Here is a 22,231-nt window from a genome sequence, read left to right on the forward strand (position 1 = left end):
ATTTGCTATTAGTTTTTAAAAATTGTAATTAATAGATGATTCCAAAAAGAGAAGTGTCAAAACCACTTATATCACTAGATTATCTTAACTTTTTCCTATATTTGTGTAACAGATGGCAAACCTTACTTTTTGGACACTATACAAAAATCACAATCTGTGTGACCTTTTCATTATCAAAAAGAATCCAACTAGCCTTAATAACCAGTACCTTAGTGTATTTCACAGTATTAGATATAAACTTGATCACACTGGACAGAACCTAGATATGAAAAATTGTATACTTTCAGTATACTAAGTTATTTATTTTATTTAGATTTCCTACCACTAGTCCATGAAAACTATTCATATATTAGATTTCTTCTTGAGTTTTAAAAAAAATACATATATTTACTTACAAACAAAACATTTTGCCTTCATTATGTTTTCATGAACACCCAAGAAGGTACACCACACCTAGATTAAAATTTCCTTATGTTTAAGAATTGAAACAATTTTATCTCATTTGGAAAAATGTTACTCTAACAAGTAACTGTGTTTAAAAAAGAGAAAAGTTCGTTTCTTCCGCAATATTTTTTTTTCTAACTACATGAATAAGTTCATTGAGAATTACCATTTAGCTAATAAGGTTAAAATTATTTCCATGTTGTAGTAACTGACACTTAAAATTTGATATAGACTAACAAATGCAATTTTTTACCACAAAAATTAATATTGATTATAAATGCAAATGCACATCAAACCTGCATCAATCACTATCACCAATTACTATCACCAAGGCAACTAAGCAAATATAAACTGTATCATTCAAAATATGCTCTAAGGAACAGTAACATCATGACAAGTCATACCCTTTCTGATTAAAGAGAGGACAGCAACAGGGTTATAACAACTTTAGTATAAAGTGATGTGACAGTTTATTCAAATTACTTCTATATCCACTTTAATTTCAACACAATAGAATTACTATTCCTACAATAGCAAAAGAAAATTTGACAGATCAAAAGTGTTTAGATACATTTTATTTCGCCTCACTTTTACATAATTAAAATATGCTTAAAATTTTAAATATGCAATAACTGTCCTGTAAGTAAATAAGGAAAAAAAAAAGCTTCTAGACTTCAAACTTCAGCTATTTTTTTCTGTAACAGACTGATTTTGTCAATCAAAATCATGAAAACCTTTTCTAATATTCAGGTCAGCTTAAATCCACACTAAAGAAAATCTGAAAAGGGCAGAAAAAAAAAAATTGGCCAAATATTGGATAGATGTTTAATGTATAACTACAGAGAAACAAATATTTCTGATGACTTTGCCATTTAAAATAATTAAGGTAATTATGAGGTGCTTTGGAAATTGTGAAAACACACACACACCTTTAAGTTCACTATGATGAATTATATTTTAAAATAAATGCATATGAACAAAAAGTAGAAGCTAACATGGATATATGAAGTTTCAGAGAAGTAGGACAATGAGTAATTTTTAAAAATTTTTAATTTTTATAAAAGAAATATTCTTAAGTACAGTAAAGCAATTGGAGTGTTTTATTCATATACTGAAATAAATACCATATTTATTCAATTAAATTACAATAATAAATGCTACTTGTTTTTCTTAATAAATGTGAAGCTATCACATGATTAGCAGTCCTGGTTTTAAAATATTAGTATCTCTATCTCCCGTAATTTCACAAAGAATCATAACAGTCAAAACTTAAATTTCATAAGGATTTTTAAAATAGGCCTTGACATTTTAATCTGCCTGTGCAAAGTTGAGAAGCAAAGTAAATTGTAATATCAAGTGAACAGAAAAAAATCATAGCAAACAATCAATTCCTAGAACATTTTCGTAATTATGTTTGTCTGCCCTAAAAACAAAACAAAATTCAGAATCCACTAAGCTACCCCCTTGGCATCTTCTCATCTCTGGACTAGTCTAAAACTCCATCCCAATTTTTTTCTAAAAATCTCACACACTAACGCAAGTTTTTAATGTAGATAAATAAAGCACTTTAATTCAACAGGCTGACATAGCAAATTTAGGGTCTAGAAAAGAATGTAACACATGCATCAGAGAACCTTACAGTTGGCCCTACTTCATCTGGAAAGATATGAGAAGTTCTTATAACTTGTCAGAAATTTGCCATTTTACATAAGCAGATTTAACTTCACCACATCTGACTGTAACAAAAACAGCTTTAGAAAAAAAAAGCAGAAGATTAAAGAATGAATTAAACAGCACAAAACAAGTATCCTGTGAGCAAAGTACCTCTTAATTACATAACTAAAGGAAGCAAGCTAAGAATTACTTTTAAAACTAATGGCAATATAAAAATGAAAAGAAAAATGCTTTAATAAAGCATCTCCATCCTGTTAGAGTTCTATGTAACACCCTTCTGAATACCTCATATACTGCAATATACTTACTTACACGTTTATTGAAAACATCTTCAGCCTTTTCTGACAGAAGTTCAAAGCAACACCTTCACAATCAGTCAGTCACACATGAGCCTTCTTCAAATAAACCCTTTTTTGTTACCAGGGATATGTTTTGTGGAAAAAGTTATTATAAAGAATACTGGCCTAGCAGCAGTCAGAAAAAGTCGATGTTAAAAGCCTAGCTCTATCATTTATTAGCAATTTCACCTTAAATACCACAACCTAAGGACAAAGGTACTGACTTATCAAATATTATACTTATTACATACCAGACACTTACACCTCTAAACCAGAGTTTCTCAGCCTCGGCAGTGTTGGCAGTCTGGGCCAGGCAATTATTTGCTGTGGATGAGGCTGCTCTGTGCACTGCAGGACGTTGAGCAGCATTCCCGGCCTCTACTCTGAGACAAATGCCAACAGCTTCCGCCCTTTGACCCCGCCCCCCCCGCCCCCGGGGCTGTGACCACCAAAAATGTCTCCAGACATTGCCAAATACCCAGACAAGGCGGAAGGAGATCACCCCCAGTTGGCAAACAATATTCTGAAAATATATCCTTCTAACAAACCTAAAAAAGCACCCTACAAGTTAAGGGTTTTGACCATGTTAGAGATGTGAAAACTAAGGTTCACTAAGGTTAAGGAGTTTATCTTTTATTACATAACTGATAAGTAGCTGAGCAAGGATTTAAGCTACACTTTAGGTCTAGCTGACTCCCAAATCTATGCTCCTTCCATTACACTATGCTGCTTTTCTAAACTCATTGCCTCGTCCACACAAATCAGGGTAACATTTGCCATGCTGAGCTACTTAGGGTTTACAAATCAAATGATATAATGTATGTGTAAATTCTATTAAACTAAAAGAGATAAGACATTAAGGATTTGCTTGACAGGAGATAATATAACACAGTGATTCACAAAGTGTGATCCCCAGACTACCATCATCAGCACCACCTGGGAACTTGTTAGGAATACAAATTCTGGGGCTTCCCTGGTGGCGCAGTGGTTAAGAATCCGCCTGCCAATGCAGGGGACACGGGTTCGAGCCCTGGTCCAGGAAGATCCCACGTGCCACGGAGCAACTAAGCCTGTGTGCCACAACTACTGAGCTGCGCTCTAGAGCCCACGAGTCACAACTACTGAGGCTGCGTGCCACAACTACGGAAGCCCGTGCGCCTAGAGCCCGTGCTCCGCAACAAGAGAAGCCACCGCAGTGAGAAGCCTGCGCACCGCAACGAAAGAGTAGCCCCCGCTCGCTGCAACTAGAGAAAACCCACGCACAGCAACGAAGACCCAGCGCAGCCAAAAATTAATTAATTTTAAAAAAAACAACAAATTTTCAGGCCCCAACGCAGACCTAATGAATCAGAAACTCTGGAGGTGGGGCAAGTAATCTATGACTTAAGCCCTGCAAGTTATTCGAATGCCATCTAAAGTTTGAGAACCACCGATGTAACATAATGGGAAAAATACTGCACGAGGTACCTAAAAACCCTGCATCTTTCTTTGGACTCAATCTTCAGGTAGCCTTTAACAAGTTACTGATTTTTTTTTTTTTTTTTTGGAACTACGATTCCTATACCACAAAAAATGAGGAAAGTAATGCTTGTACCATCTCTTAGTTTGCTCCTTTTTTCTTTGCAAAATCAAATGAGCTAATGATTAAGAAAAGGCTTTGTTAGTGAAAAAATACTAAACAAATATAAGACACTGTTAGGGTATATGCTAGCTCATTCTATTAATTGAAAAAAAACCTTCTGACTTAAGTCCTCACTTTTTCATCTTTCATATTTCATAAACGAGTAAGTTAAAATGTTAAATAAATTTTACAAGGCTAAGTTAAGCCTGGCAAAGTACTGTTTTCACATTACGAAAGAAAAAAAAGTCCAGGCATTCCACTTTAACTCTGATAGACTCAGAGTAATTAATAAATACATTACACCTAAATATCAAGCTTGGTAACATTCCCCAAACTTTTTTTTTTTTTTTTTGATTTGAAGAGAGTTTAATGCAAGGACTGCTTAAAGGCAAGGTAACCAATAAGGAATACTGAAGCATCACAGAATTTAGCAATGGTGGTAAGCCTTGTAAACCATTTTCACCCCTAGGCCTAAAGGGACAATGGAAGGCAGCCATTATCGAAATAAAGAGCCATAGAAGAGGAGCCATCATAAAGGAGCTATAGTCTTAGTGCCCAACAGCACCCCCTGCCAACTCGCCCTCTTCCCTCCAATATTCTGCTAGAGCCTCCTGGGGGCTGAATCCAAATGGAAGCCAGAGGATAAGGGAGCCTGAATGAGCCATCTAAGGATGTCAGTCTACCAGGCCTCAAAGAAGGGTGGAGAAAGGCGGAAAATGCATCTTGATGGGCAAACAGAGAATATCCAGCACTGTCCATCCCCCATCCCCCAAAAAAGGAATAACACTGTTTCATATCCAAACAGGTACCCAAACTTCATTTTAAAAGTAGAGAAAAGATTTCAATTCTATTTATTTAATCTCCAGTAAATTCCGAGTAACTACAACACTCAAAAAGAAGAGTCTCACTAAATTCATGAGAGCAAAAGAATTTTAAATGGAAAAAAAAATTGCACACATTTTAAAACAAGTTGTTTGCAACTCTGAACATGTATGCTATATTTATAAATCACTTTAGGAATACATATGACTTAAATAATCAGATCACAACCCATTTCATAATACCTTAAATAATTACATCCTCCTTAAAAGATCAGAAATATTAAACATATAAAATTAGCAGAATGCAATCCCTGCAATTACTACTAAAGAAGATAGAACCTTATTATATTTAGCCTGAGAACCTACAAAAATCAAAATAAATAAAATTGAAAACTATTCAGAAGTGTTTTAATAACACTAAATCAACTAAGTTTTGGGTAGTAATATAAAACAAAATACAGGAGCATGAAGCATTAGAGAGAAAGAGAGGGAATTTTAGATAACTAAATTTTCCTAAAAGTTGTCAAAATGAACAGTTCAATTCTACAACCTAGACTTGGACCAAAAATACAGCTAGTTTATCCAACACATAACAAAACACATAAAAATCATATAATCAGATAACTGCATACAAAATTAGACAGCACAATTCATTCTGCAATACAAAACAAATATGTACAAAAAAACTCACTGGAAATCAAGTGCTTCACTACTGAGAGTACTGTGACACAGCTGGGAGACCAGCACAGGGAAAGGAGAAAAAAGATTGATCCCTATGTACAAGTAATGGCCTTTAATAGGCAGGTCTCAAGCTTATCCCATCCTTCCCCATACCTGGTAAGAATAAATGAAGAAAGAAATCCTTTAGCTCTTCTTCCCATTTCTAGGGCCTACAATGAGAATCTTGATCAAAAGCAAAAATGGGAAACAACAATACAAAGGTTTAACCTAAATAAAATTCCTATATTAATGCACTGCCAAATTATATTAAGTGTAAATGTTACTGTAATAAATGTAACTTGGCATTCAAAGTTGCATGACTCCTCCAAAAATCTGAACTTAAAAAGAAATGCTAAGATACCTTTACTGATAGACAGTTTATATAACTGTTATATCATATATTGAAAGTTTTGAGATGGCGATTACTCTGTGAATAAAACTACATGATATTTTAGCTGACCTATCTTTAACACTAAAGAAAATTTAATATTATAGCAAATTTTTATTTTAAAACTTCTACTGCATTAAGCCATAACAGAGAAAGTTTTCATCATACCTTAGTATTTTAAAGCAAATACTCTTCAATTAGTATGATTAACTCTTCTTTGCTCCATAGTATGAGGGAGCAGAGCTTCAAATTATTTGCAATGAAACAGCAAAATCACAGACATGTTACACTCACAACTCCTAAAGGAATACCCCTATTTTAAAAAATAGTCATAGCCTGAACCAATTAACATGCTAACATATCCAAAACTGAGGAAATTCAGTTAAAATCACTGCTCCTCCCATAAATGAAAAGACAAACAATTTCTCATACATGGATAATCTGAAATTATAATTTTTAAGAGCAGCTGTTACCATTTAAGTATTTACAATGTGGTAGGTGCTATGCTAAGTGAATTACTTACATTATCTCATTTATTCTTCAAAATAAACTTTATGTGGGTTGGTACCATCATCCTCATTTTACAGATAAAACAGATTGAGAAAAGTAACCTACACAAAGCCATCCAGCTACTAAGTGGCAGAGTCAGGATTCCAACACAGGCAGTGTTGGTTCCAGAGCCTACACTGCCACCCTAAAATCTAAAATGAAACAATGTACAAACAGTGTGTAGATAAAACTAATACTCAATATTTTAATGTAATTTAAAATAGATTTAACCTTATTTAAAAATTATAAAACCACATCCACAAGGTGATCTCTAAAGAGAAGAAAGTTCAGTTTTTAGAAATATTACTAGAGTTTCCTCATTCTGCCTTTATTTACATATATACACAGAGTATTCAAACCCTTATAAGTTAGATTCACTGTCCATATCTGAAGTGATGACTACTGATAATAATTAAGTGTATAACCACATAAAATATAATACATAAACAGTCTTTTTTTCCACACTATATACAGGTTAAGAATATTCTTTTGCTGTAAGGTGCACCACAGTATCCAAATCTCTCAATATTCTCAACACTACCAACAAGTGTATACCTAATACCCTGAAGATGCCCACTCATCTCTTAATGCAAACTGTTGCAAATGAAGTGACTTTGCCTTAACTATACTGAACTAAATTAAGACTTTCCATACAAAATTAATTCACCCTTAAATTATGTTTATTCTTCTTATACTAATATTTTTCTAACAGCCTTTTTTAATGCCAGTGCAAATTATTTTAAAAGAACCAAATTGCCAATAGCTTTTCTGTAACCCATGAAAAAATTCCAAAAATTTGGGGATATGTGAATAGTCAAATCCAATATACTAATTTCACCTTTCCTGACAAACGAAAGTACTTTACATTAGTAAATGCATATATATATTCAATACTTAGAGAATCACAGACCAAAACACTTTTGACCACCTAGCAAAGAATGCATGTGGCACTAATATGGCCTAAATAAAGGAATTAAGGACATCAGTTTGCTCAGCAAATCCTTAACAACTTAGGGTTGTTCAGTCTAACATTATTGGTATTTCTGATAGCAACTGTGTTAACCTCAAAGCTACCACATAGAAAGCAACTGTAAAACAGAATATTTAATATCATAAAACTGAATATTTACTGAAATCATTTCTGACCTCAATCTCACAAGCTGATACAAATGTCTTAAGTCACTATCCTTAGAACAAATCCTAACACCTTTTCTTAATGAATTCATACCACAAAAGAATACTGATTTTACTTAAAATCAATTTTATCTAACAAAAAAAGAGACAGGAGAAAAGGTAAGAGTGACGGTTCTATGAAATAGAAATAAAACTTCAGAACTAATAGTGGCTACAGGAAAAAAAACACACCAAATAAATTTCTTACACCATCATTAATAACGTATGTTTCTGGAAGCTAAATTCTTATAGTACAGCCAAGGCCTAACATTTCAAGTAAGTGAAAAACTGTCATATGCATGCAAACTTCTAAATTTCTTTTCACAAACTCAAATTTCACATACAATATTAATATAAAAACATTTCCTACACTGCTGTCTTACTAAAAATGCTAAGGGAAAAATTTAAAAATAAAATGTTTAGTGAGAGTGATTTAACGTAGAAACTTTGTGAAGTGATTTTCCCATAATAAATACTCCTACATTAAAAAGTCACTGAAGTGATTACTTCTTAAGTTGCTTAGGAATTATTAAAAAGTATTAAGCTATCATCAAATGAACAAATAGCAAATGGGGCAAATCTCAAAATGAGGACCTTTGAAAATCGGTACTAAAGACTTCCAAAAGTAAGAAATTTTGTAACATTAAGAGTTTTATATTATTGTGTGTGTGGTTAATGGGAAAAAGCAGATACTATACTGTTCCACACAAGAATTAAAATATCACCAGCTACCCTGAATATTGTTAAAATAAAATTCTGAAAGGTAATACACACAAATGCACCTTTCTCTACTATCTTTCTAAAACTATTTAAAATTAAGGTGGTTATACCTCACCACACTTTATATTTACTTAGTATTTATTTAGTGTATCATAAGCAATGTTAAATCTGCACTGATGACTGTACTACTGTGCAAACTTTTACAATGAACAGCAATAAAATTCCTTTTTCCTTATATTAAGAGTTACATAAACTGTAAATTCCTCTCAGATGCGCTTTATTCTTTAATACGCTTTATGAAAATGAAGTTTATAAATTATTGTATAGCAATTAGGTGGCCCAATTATGTTGCACAGGAAAGAAATACAACTTAACAGATACAAAACAGTGTAAAATAAAAATCGTGAGTAGAATCTTTTTTTAAAAAAACCTCACAATACAGTCATTTCAGTAATCACTAATCTTAAAAGATAATACAGCTAACTTCAATAGTCCCTGTACTCTCTACGAATTAAAAAGTATTCCCTATGAAGACGCAAACTTATCAATTAAAATACAATAGAAGCCTAAAGTTTCCATGAAATCTAAAGACAATGAATTTTTTATAGTCTCATGTTTAATACTACTTTCCAGACTAACATTAAGGATAAAACCCCACCAACAAATTATTTTTAGAATAATTCAATGCTGCAAAAAAAATTAACTAAATTATGGTCCTCAATTTTCCTCTGAGGAAATCACTTCATTATTGATCTTTATAAAAATACTCCAATCACTATTTTCATAAAAGAATTTAACTTTGAACAGGCTAGCTGTTGAAATAGATACTACAACCTGCTAGAGACAAAGCCTTCAATGGCCATTTTAATTTTCCCCCCACCACAATAAACACTAAAGTGAAACCAAGCAAACCAAAGTGCTTTGGTATTTCAAAATTATTGGAAGTGCAACTACCAAAAAAGTAAACCCTTTACTGACTTCCCTAAGTGATTTTTTTTCATATAAACATTTGGCTCAATAAAACCACAACTCTAGAAATTAAGTGTTATTAGTCATTTGATGCAATATATGATAATGCTTTCTATGCATACCATAACTAAAAGGACAGTTTTAGAGAAAGTTGTAAGTCACATAAATTTCATACATAGAGGCACACACACTCTGAAATCAAAGGAGAAATGGCTAATCACCTCACTGCTCACATATAAGAACCTGGTAGAATAATGGTAGTCTTATAACTCTGATAATTTTAAATCGAATGGGTAAAGCAAAAATAGCATAAACATATTCTGAATACTAAAAGCAATCTGCCCAACAAACAGCATTCTAGAAAATTTTTTGAATGGGGCTTTATTTTAAAAAGTTAAACATTTAATTAATTTGTTCCTATACAGCTAGATGACTGTCAAGTCACACCAATAGTAGACTATTTTTGAAATAGGTTACAAATCAGTAGAGTTTTTTCATAGTTAATTATCTTCTGGGCAACCGGGTCAAGTTCAGATTTAGTAAAGTTTTTCAATTAATGCAACTCCAAAATTTCCAAATATTCTTTTAAAATAGCATTTTTTAACCTAACAGAAAACTTACGTTGTGTGTGTTGTAAAGCTACTTCTTCAGTAACTTTTATCTTCATTTCATATCAAAAACTGGGGCAAAATTAGCTGTGCACATTTATGTGTGGGCACATAATCCAAAGGAATAAAACCTCTTCAGATATGTAACATTTTCTTCAAAAAAATCTTCCCCAAAGTTTTTACCTGGACGTATAGACACTGAGTGTCACTCTACCTTTAGGCAAAATGTTTACTGATACTTGCTAAGAAACCATTTTTATTAAGACTATTAACACCTATGCAATTATGTAGTTTTAATTAAGTATTGTCCACTGCTACAACTCACAGCACCAAATTTTTTATCTTAAATAGAGGCCTTAATAAAATGCTTCAGTCACCTCAGACCAATAACTTAATCCTGTTCTTCATGCCTTACACTGGCCTACCAGTGACTCTCAATTCCTACGATACTTTCCATTCTGCAAAAAAGGAGGGCTCTATCGCCATCCTTGATCAAAACCGGTTTATTATACCTGAAACTGCAAAGACTCATGCCTTTCGATAACCACTATCTTTTGAAATATAAAGGCCTAACTTTTAGGCAACCAATTATATACCACTGAAACTCTTGGGTTTCTGTCTTATCCAACAAGCTGACTCAGTAAATTTAATACACCATATGAAAAAAGCGAACACACCTACAATCCGAAACTGGAGTAATCCACTCTTGCCAGCATTTCTGGTTATTAGCTGGTAAATTATACTTATACTGATATTCTACACAAGCCTGAGTAAAGTTAATGGATACCCAAAGGTGTCACAGGACCTGAAACCTAAATAAGGTGAGTGTTAATTCTGGTATCACAATAATACTTAAATTTCAAGTGAAACTGAAGTTTAATCTCTGCAATCACCATTTGCTACACACAGTACCCTTGAACCTACACAACATTATCATCTGGGATCAAAAACCACTCAATCTCCATTCTATTATGTGTCACAAGAGCACTGAATATACAGTGCTACTGAACTGCAAATTTCATGCCCTATCCCACTTCACCCCAACACGAGACAAAAAAAGGAAATTTAACAAAGATCTAGTAAGAGCGCCTTTGAGATGTAACACGGTACTATTGATTTCAAGCTACAAAACTTCTAAATGCGATTCAAAGTTGTAATTAACTTAGTTTTAACACACAAACCTACTTTTGCCTTCAAATGAGCACCATATATGCTAAAATGATTCTCTCTCTAAAGTTATGCAAATCAGTTCGGTTCACAACTCACATTTTAAAAGAATCTATCAATGCAACTCAGGAAACTAAAAGCAATCACTGCAAGATTCTGATGCAATATGCGTACGCGCAACACTAATTTTCATTTTAATCTGATCTATACCCTTGATCTAGGGCCTAAAGCCAAGATTTAATCGAAATATGCTCAACCTCAAAGCATCTACTTTTCTGTTCATTTAGCAGACCGGATTACCGAGCTCACTAATCCACTAGCAGTGTACTGTATTCTTTATTAACGGACAATAGCCCTTAGGGAGAGTCCCCACAGACAGACTAAGAAACCCATCAGTGCCTTGACACTTGCATCCAGGCAAGAGTTCCGAATAGCCGAACACACCCTAGGGTGAATGCATTCAAAAGAGGCACAAAATATACATGATCTAGAAATCCGACCAGGGTTAAATGTCATAGTCACCCAAACTATGGACATTTTTCGCATCCGTCTACTCCCACGTTATAAGCGAGAGTGACAGAAAGGCAAAGAGGAGCGGCAGCCACAGAAATGGATACAGGTCAAGTCTAAGTCGAATCCATCCTCTTGATATCTCCTTTTGTTTCTGCTAACGATCTCTTTGATGATGGCTGTCATGTCTGGGAGCCTGTGGCTGAAGAAAAAGGAGGAGAGAGATGGCAGAAGCTGCTGGTGGCGGGGCTTCTTCTGCAGGATGGAAATGGCTCTGGACTTGGCGGTGGCTGATGCCCCTCGCTCTGCTGCCGCTTGGTTCTGGACAGCAGCCGGGTAATGGCTGCTGCGGCGGCTGCTGGATGGTTGCAGCGACTGGGCCTGCTTTTCCTCAGCAGCCAGAGGTCTGGCAGCGGCGGCAGCGGAATGGGGAGAAGAATAATCCTCGGAACGGCTGCCTCCTCCGGCGGCCTCCGGAGCCCGGGCCAGGAGGGGTGCGGCGGCGGCGGAGGGGAGGTTTAAAACCGGCCCGGGTCCCTGGATGTGCCGCCGCCGCCGCCGCCGTGTTGGAGGCAGTAGAAGGGGAGAGACCAACTCTCCGGCGTTCCCAGCCCTGGAAATGGTGACAGGCGACTCCGACCCCCTCCCCGGAGCTGCAGCAGCCGCCGCCGCCGCCGCCGCTTCTCCCCCCCGCTCCAGGAGCGGGAGGTGCAGCCGCCGCGCCTCAGCCGGCTCCCGCCCGAGTCCACAGCTTCCACCTTCCCTTTCAGGAGAAGCCGAGGAAGAGGCTGCACGGTTAGAAAAGAAGACGAAGAGGAGGCGAGAAACGCCGCCGCTGCCGCCGCCGCCGGCCGGCCGGCTCCCCGAGGGCGCTGCCCCCGCGGCTGCTTACAGGCGCTGAGAGGGGCTCTGGGCCGCGGCCGCCGCCGTCTCTCATCTCCTTCGCCTGAGCCCGGCCTCGCCTCACAGCGGCTCAACTCTCAAACTTCCATCATGGCTGCAGCTTCCGAGAGGAGAGAACTGAGCGCAGCCGCGTCCCGGCACCCGAACGTGTATCCTGCCGCAGTGCACAAAGAGTCCCGCCACATCACCGCCCGCCGGCCTGCCCGCCCCCTGCGCCGCCGCGCCGGGAGCCCAGGCGCCTCGGAGCCCGAGGGGAGGCGGGAGGCGGACGGACCGCGCCGGGGGAGGGAAGGGCAGGGCAGGGGCTGTAGGGAGGGGGCAGAAGCAGCAGCTCCGGGTGCGAGCGCCGAGTCCCCAACGGGCAGGCGCACTGAGCATGCCCAGTATGACTGCCCGGAGCTCGCTCGGGCTTGTTTCGAGGCGCCCGCCTGTAGCTGCACTTGCCGCGGCTGCTTCTGCAGCAGCCCAGGGTGGGGGGAACGAGCTGAGCCACGGCCGAAAAACCCAGCCACAGGCAGAGTAGGCTGTTGCGAGGGGGAGAGGGGGAGCGAAGGTGAAGGCTGTGGCCGGTTCGTTGAGCAGTGTCACTGACTTGAGTCTGAGGTTACCTGTGAACAGGTGGAAAAGACCAGGTGACTGCTATGGTCGGGGTACAGGAAAACGCAGGGAAGATCCCTGCAGCGAGGACACCCCTCCCCCTGCCTCCACCTCCAGATTTCCCCGGCACGGCCTTCAGCCTCCTTCTCCTTTTGCACGGATGTCGGATCACAATCGTTCGCAGGGATGTGACTGCAGCAGCCCTTGCCGAGAAATCCCACCTCTCCCCCCATCCCCACCCGTGTCCTCAAGGTGTCAGTCTTAGTACAAAGAATAACCCCCTATTGTGTCTCCAGTGTGTATCACCTCATCCGGCTCCCTTTCACCGCCCCACCTCCCGCTTCCCCGGTACTCGGTTCATTTGCCCTAAAAATGAAAGCTCCCAGCAGAGCGCGCTGAGTGTGAGCACATCGCCCCTGAATTTCTAGATCCCAAAGGGCAACTGTCCAGGTGAACTGAAAGCGGATCCCCGAGGATGGTATGCACGCTGCAGCCCCCTGCATTTCCCCCGGAGAGCCGAGCATCTCTCCCCTCGGGGTTCCAGTTGGGTTCACCGCTTCGAACTCAAGCTCGACCCTTAGCGGCTCCTCGCCCCGCCCCTTTTGGGCCGCAGTGAAAACCCGGCTGGGTGGATCGCCCCGGGGCCAGGTTCCGCGCTCCTCTAGCGGGTCAGTGCACGCTAGAGACCGGGGTTGCAGGGCGGGAGTATGAATTACGGGACGGTAGGACTCTGCAGCCCCAGCGAGTGGGCGGAGCCGAGGAGACCTAGGAGGGTTCAAAAGGAGGTGGAGGGATACACGGGCCACAGTCGGAACTACTTTCAGGAGGAGGTCACGTGTGTTCCTAGTTGGGGAACTTTCCAAATTCCCACTCCCATTTGATAGCTCTAGAGGCAAGTGCTTCGCTTCCTCTGCCCAGTGTGCTCCCGCCATGTACGGGTAGCTGAACCCCGGAGCCTCCCCGGTTTCGGCGGAAGAATAGGCTCAGACGATCCTCCCGCCGGAGCGCTGTCGGTGCTGGCGCCTGAGGAGCTGGTTACACAAGCACCCACATCCAAGCACGTGCCCCCGCCTCCCCTCACCTTGGCTGCCGCCGCTGATTCTTGCAGATCTCGGAGCAAGAGTTCCCAAGCTGGTCGCACCCTTTCCTGCTACCCACAGAGCGAGCTAGAGGACGGAGACCTGAAACTCCGAGCTCTGGATCCGCTACCACCGCGCCTTCCAAACCGTGGGAGAAGGGGCTGGGCCCCGGGGGACTGGCGCATCTTCCTTGCTAGTGCCCTGCCCCCTAGGACGAACCTTTCTGTTGCTGCACTCGCGGTGCAAAGGGTATCTCCTGCAGCAGCCCGGTGATTGAATTCAACGATGTTGCGACAAACTTTCAGTCACTACCTCTGAGCTGGTGAGCGCGCCCCACCTACTGTAGACTCAGCCTAGTGACTTATCTGGTCGGAGAACCTAGTCCATGGCCTTCAGCCCAGAACAAACTTGTCAAGTCTGCTTAGAGCTCGGATTGTTTGACCTAAACCGCGAAAGATCTGGTTCGGAAATGCTGAAAACTAGAGCGCATTTACCCTGACATCGATCGGCTGCAAAGTGAGTGGTCCACCGTCTGCTTGGAGAGAGTGGGCATCAGTACCAGCGTAGGAATTCTTTCTTTCCCCTGGGAAGTAGAACTCAAGGAGAATTTGAGTCCAAAAGTATTTAAGTTGATACCTAGACTGAGGCGCTGGTCGTTTTTTAGAACTGAGAGAATGGGATCAATTTGCATGTGTGTTGCAGTTATTGTGAATAGATGCCTAGGAAGGTCTAAAAGAGGATTTATTCAGTGTATGAGAAAGAACACATCATAGTTGCAGGCAGCCCCTGAAGACTAGAAACCTCAAGAGAGCTACCTTAGAAGCCACAGACCATTACCTAACTCCAGGACTACTTACTAATTAAACCAGGGATATTTACACTGTTCTTAGAGATCTCTGAGGCTTCATAAAACTTTGAATTTATATGCAACATCCTTTTAAGATAGCTCTGCAGGAGTTAGCCACCTGCTGAATCTTCAGTCTTGATATTTATTGGAGCCTGGTTTTGTGCATGGTCCTGGTCATCTTGGGGGAAGGAGGGGCAACAAGTGGAAAAAGAAATGGAGAGCAACCTAGAAAGAGTAGGAGAAAGGCCTCCATTTGGTTTCCAAAGATGAAAGTCCTGACCACACAGCCTAGATAAGCTAGAGATTTTTTTTTTTAATAAATTTATTTATTTATTTATTTTTGGCTGTGTTGGGTCATGGGCTTTCTCTAGTTGCTGTGAACAAGGGCTACTCTTTGTTGCAGTGCGCGGGCTTCTCATTGTGGCACGGGCTTCAGTAGTTGTGGCGCACGGGCTTAGTTGCTCCGTGGCATGTGGGATCTTCCCGGACCAGGACTCGAACCTGTGTCCCCTGCATTGGCAGGCGGATTCTCAGCCACTGCGCCACCAAGGAAGCCCTAGAGATTTCTTTATTTTATAAATAACCAAGGATAAGTCCCTGATTTCTAGGTGTTCCACTAGATTGCATGGCAAGAACCTGAGAGCTATGCTCAATTGATTATCAACTACTGCTTGGTGAGGAAAGGGAAAATGAAGATAAAGTTAAATGAAGGCAAGTGATTAGGGAGGGGTAAAATGTCCCACATTTGTTTTTCCAGTTGCTGATCTTGTCCCCAGAGTTCCTGTTATTAGCACTGCCCTACTTTGCCCACCCCTCTCCCCCCACTCCATGTGAAGATTAGTCTCACAGTATCTGAGAAGTTCTGAAATCCACTTCCTAGGAAGAAAGTGGATTCATTCCTGCCCTGTTGGTGTTTTGGTGTTAGGCATGAGGAGAGAGAATCCTTTTCAGTTCCCGTGGCACAGAGTTATTCTGGAGCAGAGAGGGTGTGCGTCACCAGCACTAACATGCTGGAATAGGAGACTGGCCCACAAGCACTTCTATCTGCTGAAAGAAGAAACTGGAAAATGAGTTTTGCTGCTACTCTAAACATCAGGTCCCTCTACTTATCTCCATGGTGAGTGAAAGGACCACCAGTGTTGGCAGATATTTGACCAGCCTGACAGCAATATCAGGTGGTTCTTAGAAGTTGCTGGGTAAAAAATTTCCTCCCCTTCCCAGTGTTAAGTGGGTTCCTGAAGGAAATCCTTTTTTAATTTTGTTTTTTCTTCACTTTGTCCTCCTACCCAAGAGGTCTCCATACCCAGGTGGTAGAGCTGAAACCTTTAAATAGCTGACCCTATCTAATGTACAGAAAGATTTTTTAAGTTTTTTTTTCAAGTTCAGTTGCAAATATCTGCTTGGCTGTACAGATATTACAATACATTGGTTTCTAAACACTTCAGTTATTTACCTGTCTGGATTCAGACTGCCCTGGGGAGAAACAGAAGCTGGTAACAAAGGGAGAATTATATAAAGCTTCAGGGAGACTAACCATACAGAATAATTAGTGAACAGGAAAAACCAGCTTTAATTATAGTTTCTAACAGCTGATTCCAAAACTGTATTGCTACTGCACCCAGAGAATATCTAAAGAAAATTCCTTTCTTATTTTCTTTGATAAGTGAAATGACCAGCAACTCAATGGGGATGATATAAATAGTTGATGTGCTCTTTGTAGGTCCTGCTGCTAAAATGTCTTTTGTTGAACACTGATTGCTATAGTACCTTTCTCATCTCCCACACACTGACCTTTCAAATAGAGATCTAAAGCAATGGCTTCAATTTTTAAGTAATCTTCTCTATTTTTATCTGCTTAACCACTGTTTTCTAAATAATACAGAGTAAAAAGTATATAATAATTATATATTTTAATTTAAACCATCCCATTCTTCCAATGGTCTGAAGACTTTTCCCTTATTTCAGTTATCCTAATTACAAATGTTCCTGTTGTTTTAAATAAAGACATTTTGCTTACAACATTTCTCCAGAAGGTACCAGTATGGATCATAAAAGCAACCACATCCTAAAAGAGAATTTTCCATTGTTGCCTACAAGTTCTTCATGCCCTAATCTCCTGGAGCTATTTCAGATGGCACTTGTGTCTCCTTTCACATCTCAGTAGAGAGGTGTGCTGTATGAAATATCACACAAAGAGAAATAAGGGCTGGGCTGGGTGCTACAGAGCAGACTAGGCACTCACTATGTCCAAGTGGCATTTAGAAATTGTGACTTGGACTAGAGAGTGATAGAAAAGAAAGACCTAACATGACAAGACAGCTTTGATTGTTTTAGTCTCCGATCTAACACTGGCTATTGGATATTCCACTTTGGTCCCCTTAATACTAACTCTAGCCCTAGGAACACATTTTTTGCCTTTTAGCTCTTCCGATAATAGAAAAAGATAATAATTTTTATGTTACCAGCAGATATTGGGGCATTTACCAGGTGCTTCACAGAGTAGCCCTCGTTTGTCCAGGTATAGGAGGGACACTGAGAAGGAGTCAAAGTTAACTATTGCCTCACTCCTACAAATCTTTCCCTTCAGAACATCCTTCTGGCTTCTGAGGTATCACTTTTTCTGGTAACAAAAAGCAACAAAAAACCTTTTTGAAAGAGAAAATTCATGGTTAAAACTCTATCTAAGGGACTTCCCTGGTGGTCCAGTGGTTGAGAATCCACCTTCCAATGCAGGGGACGTGGGTTCGATCCCTGGTTGGGGAACTAAAATCCTACATGCCAGGGGGCAACTAAGCCCACACACCGCAACTACTGAGCCTGTGCACTCTGGAGCCTGCCCGCCACAACTAGAGAGAAGCCTGTGTGCCACAACAAAGAGCCCACGCCACAACGAAAGATCCCACATGCTACAATGAAGATCCCACATGCCGCAACTAAGATCTGACACAGCCAAATAAATAAAAATTTAAAAATTAAAAAAAAAAAACAACTCTATTTAAGGTAGCTTTTTTGTCTGTGTTGATGGTACAGGGTCTTAACTCCATTCAGTCATTTAATGATTCAATCAACAAATATGTGGGAGTCTTATGTGCCAGTACTAATAATGCTAAGCTTTGTGGACAGAGCAATGACTATAGCATAGAGGGTCCAGCCTTTATGGAATTTAGTCTCCTTGAAAACTTGGCTTCTTTGTCTGACACTGTTGCAACCTCTTCACAGTCTAGGAGTAAAGTTAAAGCTGTAGAAAATACCCTAATATTTGATAACTGTTTCAATTATCTATTGCTGCATAACAAACCACTGTAAACTTGGTGGCTTAAAAGAACAACCACCATTTATTTTCTCACAATTTTGCAATTTGGGAAGATCACAGCTTCACAGTTCTTCAGCTCCCCCATGATGTCAGCTGGGTCAGACATGTGGTTACGTTCAGCTATGACTTTGGCTAGGGCTGGAATGTCTGTGACATTCCCCACATGTCTGGCACCTCAGCTGGAGCACCTGAAATGCCTGGGGGCCTCCCTCTCTTCGTGTGATCGTTCATCATTCAGTGGTCCAGCCCAAGCATCTTTGCACAGTGACTGAATCCCAAGAGGAAGAAAGCGGAGGCTTCAAGGCCTCTCAAAGGCATGGTTCAGAAGTCCCAGAATCTCACTTTCATTCTATTCTCTTGGCCAAAGCAAGTCACAAGGCCAGCCCAGATCCAAGGGGAGAGGAGTCTCACTTCTTAATGGAAGGAGTGGCTGGGATGAGAGGAATTATTGGCAGTCATATTTGGAAGCACTCTACCATAATCCACCCTCTGGCCACAAGTGTTCACACATACACACCCACACACAGACATGCAAAAGACACTTACGTCCTCCCCCCCAAATTATCATTCTGTATAGCATTGGCTCTAAGGTCTAGGATCTGGTAATACACACTAAGCCCAGATGTGAATGAGGCATTTCAGATGCTGCTCCTCTTCATCTGGAGATCCATGAACTAAAAAGACAAGTTACAATACACAACATACAATGCTGAAACAGGGATAGAATAACTGCAATAGATACTTCTTTTCAAAGGTCGGCAGGGGGAAATGGAAGGCACATAGCAGTCATTAGTCTGTAGCAATTCTGAAAGCCAGCCAAGCGCTGTCATCCTGACTCTAAGGATCTAGTTCTCCATTAGGCCTGGTTCTTCTCCCTGGGAGTAGTTTCCTAATCCACTGTTCTTGGCTCCCTGCTCTGGGGTCTAGTTGACCTCTGAGTCAATCTTCCTTTTTCATAAACTAAAACTGCCTGCCCTTTACAGTTGAATAACTCTCTCAGCCTGCTTCTTGCCCATAGAAAGTTGGGGGCCCAGAGGCTTTTTTTCATTTTGAACTGTCTCCTGCTTCTTTGGTCCAAGCTCCTGGTGCTTTTATCAATAAAATTCTTTTTAAAAGTGTGTGGGTTTTCTATGACTCTAATTGGAGTTCACTCCTTGACCACAAAGCAACATCCAGAATTCTTTCAAAAACAAACCTCTGTCTACATTGGGCCTTTATCTAGGTGACTGCTGTTGGACCACCCTTAAGATTCTTAGAAGCCCTTTTTGTCTAGATGAGAGGGTCTACGAAGCAATGTCTTAAATTTTTTAGAGGTCTCAACAGAGTTTTGATTAAATCTTTTCCTTGAGGTCACATTTTATAGGCAGTCCCTAAGGCCATTTCTTAATTTGAGACCTTTTGCTGACTATAAAGACTCTCCTAGGCCCTGTATATTTCTTCTACATTCTGCTTAAAAACTGAATAGTTCTTTTTTTTTTTTTGACACATTTCTCTCTTGTGATACATGACACATCACTAAAAGAAGCCAACTGACACTTTGAACATTCACATTGAAAATCTTCGCTAGGTCTACAAGTTCATTAGGTACATTTTCTATGTTTTACTGCACACAAGTGCAAATGTTTCCAAACATTTTGCCACTACATAACACCACTTAGCCAGCCTCCAATAGCAATTTCCTCACTACTCTTATAGCTTCCATTGAGATCCCTCAACAAATATTAGCAAACCAAATTCAACAATACGTTAAAAGGATCATACACCATGATCAATTGGGATTTTTTTCCAGGGATGCAAGGATGGTTCAACATCTACAAATAAATCAACATGATATATACCACATTAACAAAATGAAGGATAAAAATCATATGATCATCTCAATAAATACAATAAAAGCATTTGACAAAATTCAACATCCATTTATGATTAAAAAATCTCAACAAAGTGGGTATAATGAGAACATACATCAACATAATAAAGACCATATATGACAATCCCACAGCTAACATACTCAACAGCGAAACGCTGAAAGTTTTTCTTCTAAGATCAGGAACAAGACAAGGATGCTCACTTTCACCACTTCTATTCAACACAGTATTGGAAGTTCTAGCCAAAGCATTTATGCAAGCAAAGGAAATAAAAGGCATCCAAATCAAAAAGGAACAAGTAAAACTGTCACTATTTGCAAATGACATGAGATTATATATAGAAAACCCTAAAGACTCCACCAAAAAACTGGTAGAACTAATAAACACATTCAGTAAAGTTGCAAGATATAAAATCAATATACAGGGACTTCCCTGGTGGTGCAGTGGTTAAGAATCTGCCTGCCAATGCAGGGGACACGGGTTCATCCAGGAAGATCCCACATGCCATGGAGCAACTAAGCCCGTGTGCCACAACTACTGAGCCTGTGTTCCACAACTACTGAAGCCCACACACCTAAAACCCGTGCTCCGCAACAAGAGAAGCCACTGCAATGAGAAGCCCACACACTGCAATGAAGAGTAGCCCCTGCTTGCCCCAACTACAGAAAGCCCACACGCAGCAACGAAGACCCAATGCAGCCAAAATAAATAAATAAATAAATAAATAAATGTATTTAAAATTTTTTTAAGAAATCAATATACAAAAATCAGTTGCAGGGGGCTTCCCTGGTGGCGCAGTGGTTGGCAATCTGCCTGCCGGTGCAGGCGACACGGGTTTGAGCCCTGGTCTGGGAGGATCCCACATGCCGCGGAGCAACTGGGCCCGTGAGCCACAGCTACTGAGCCTGCGCGTCTGGAGTCTGTGCTCCGCAACAAGAGAGGCCACAATAGTGAGAGGCCCACACACCGCGATGAAGAGTGGCCCCCGCTTGCCGCAACTAGAGGGAGCCCTAGCACAGAAATGAAGACCCAACATAGCAATCAATCAATCAATAAAAATAAATAAATTAAAAAAAATCAGTTGTATTTCTTACACTAACAATGAACTATCAGAGAGATTAAGAAAACAATTCCATTTACAATTGCATCAAAAAGAATAAAATACTTAGGAATAAATGTAACCAAGGAAGTGAAAGACCTGTACACTGAAAACTATAAAACACTGATGAAAGAAATCAAAGAAGACACAAACAAATGGAAAGATAATCTGTGCTCTTGGATTAGAAGAATTAATATTGTTAAAATGACCATACTATCCAAAGCAATCTACAGATTCAATGCAATTTCTATCAAAATTCCAAAGGCATTTTTCACAGAAATAGAACATACAATCCTAAAATTTGTATGGAACCACAAAAGACCCCGAATAGCCAAAGCAATCTTGAGAAAGAAGAACAAAGCTACAGGCATCAAACTCCCTGATTTCAAGCTATCTTACAAAGCTATAGTAATTAAAACAGTATGGTACTAGCATAAAAACAGACACATAGACCAATGTGACAGAATAGACAGCCCAGAAATACATCCATGCATATGTGGTCAATTAATTTACTACAAAAGAGGCAAAAACATACAATGGGGAAAGGACAATCTCTTCAACAAATGTTGTTGGGAAAACTGGACAGCCACATGCAAAAAAATGAAACTAGACTACTATCTAACACCATACACAAAAATTAACTTGAAATGGATTAAAGACTTGTATGTAGTAAGACCTGAAACAATAAAAGTCCTAGAAGAAAACATCCGTGGTAAGCTCCTTGACATTGATCTTGGCAATGATTTTTTACGTCTGACTCCAAAAGCAAAGGCAACAAAAGCAAAAATGAACAGCAGGACTATATCAAACTGAAAAGCTTTTG

General features: G+C 39.8%; 2 protein-coding genes across 2 annotated transcripts in view; one reads left to right on the top strand and one right to left on the bottom strand.

Annotated features, from left to right (window-relative positions):
* Positions 1–12,590, bottom strand: part of PTEN (phosphatase and tensin homolog) — a gene marked incomplete at its 5' end in the record, with an annotated part of 87,513 nt that extends 74,923 nt beyond the window's left edge. Inside the window, one exon of the mRNA XM_059899618.1 lies at positions 11,810–12,590. Coding sequence (XP_059755601.1) covers positions 11,810–12,590 — 781 coding nt within the window. The remainder of the gene's footprint in view (positions 1–11,809) is intronic.
* A 1,087-nt stretch (positions 12,591–13,677) lies between these two features.
* On the top strand, positions 13,678–14,554 carry KLLN (killin, p53 regulated DNA replication inhibitor). The gene is given in 4 exon segments (XM_059899619.1): positions 13,678–13,814; positions 13,851–13,956; positions 13,959–14,337; positions 14,340–14,554. Coding segments are annotated over 4 exon segments (837 nt in total).
* Positions 14,555–22,231: the final 7,677 nt, after the last annotated feature.

This window comes from Balaenoptera ricei, chromosome 16 (assembly GCF_028023285.1).
Source record: "Balaenoptera ricei isolate mBalRic1 chromosome 16, mBalRic1.hap2, whole genome shotgun sequence".
NCBI lineage: Eukaryota > Metazoa > Chordata > Mammalia > Artiodactyla > Balaenopteridae > Balaenoptera > Balaenoptera ricei.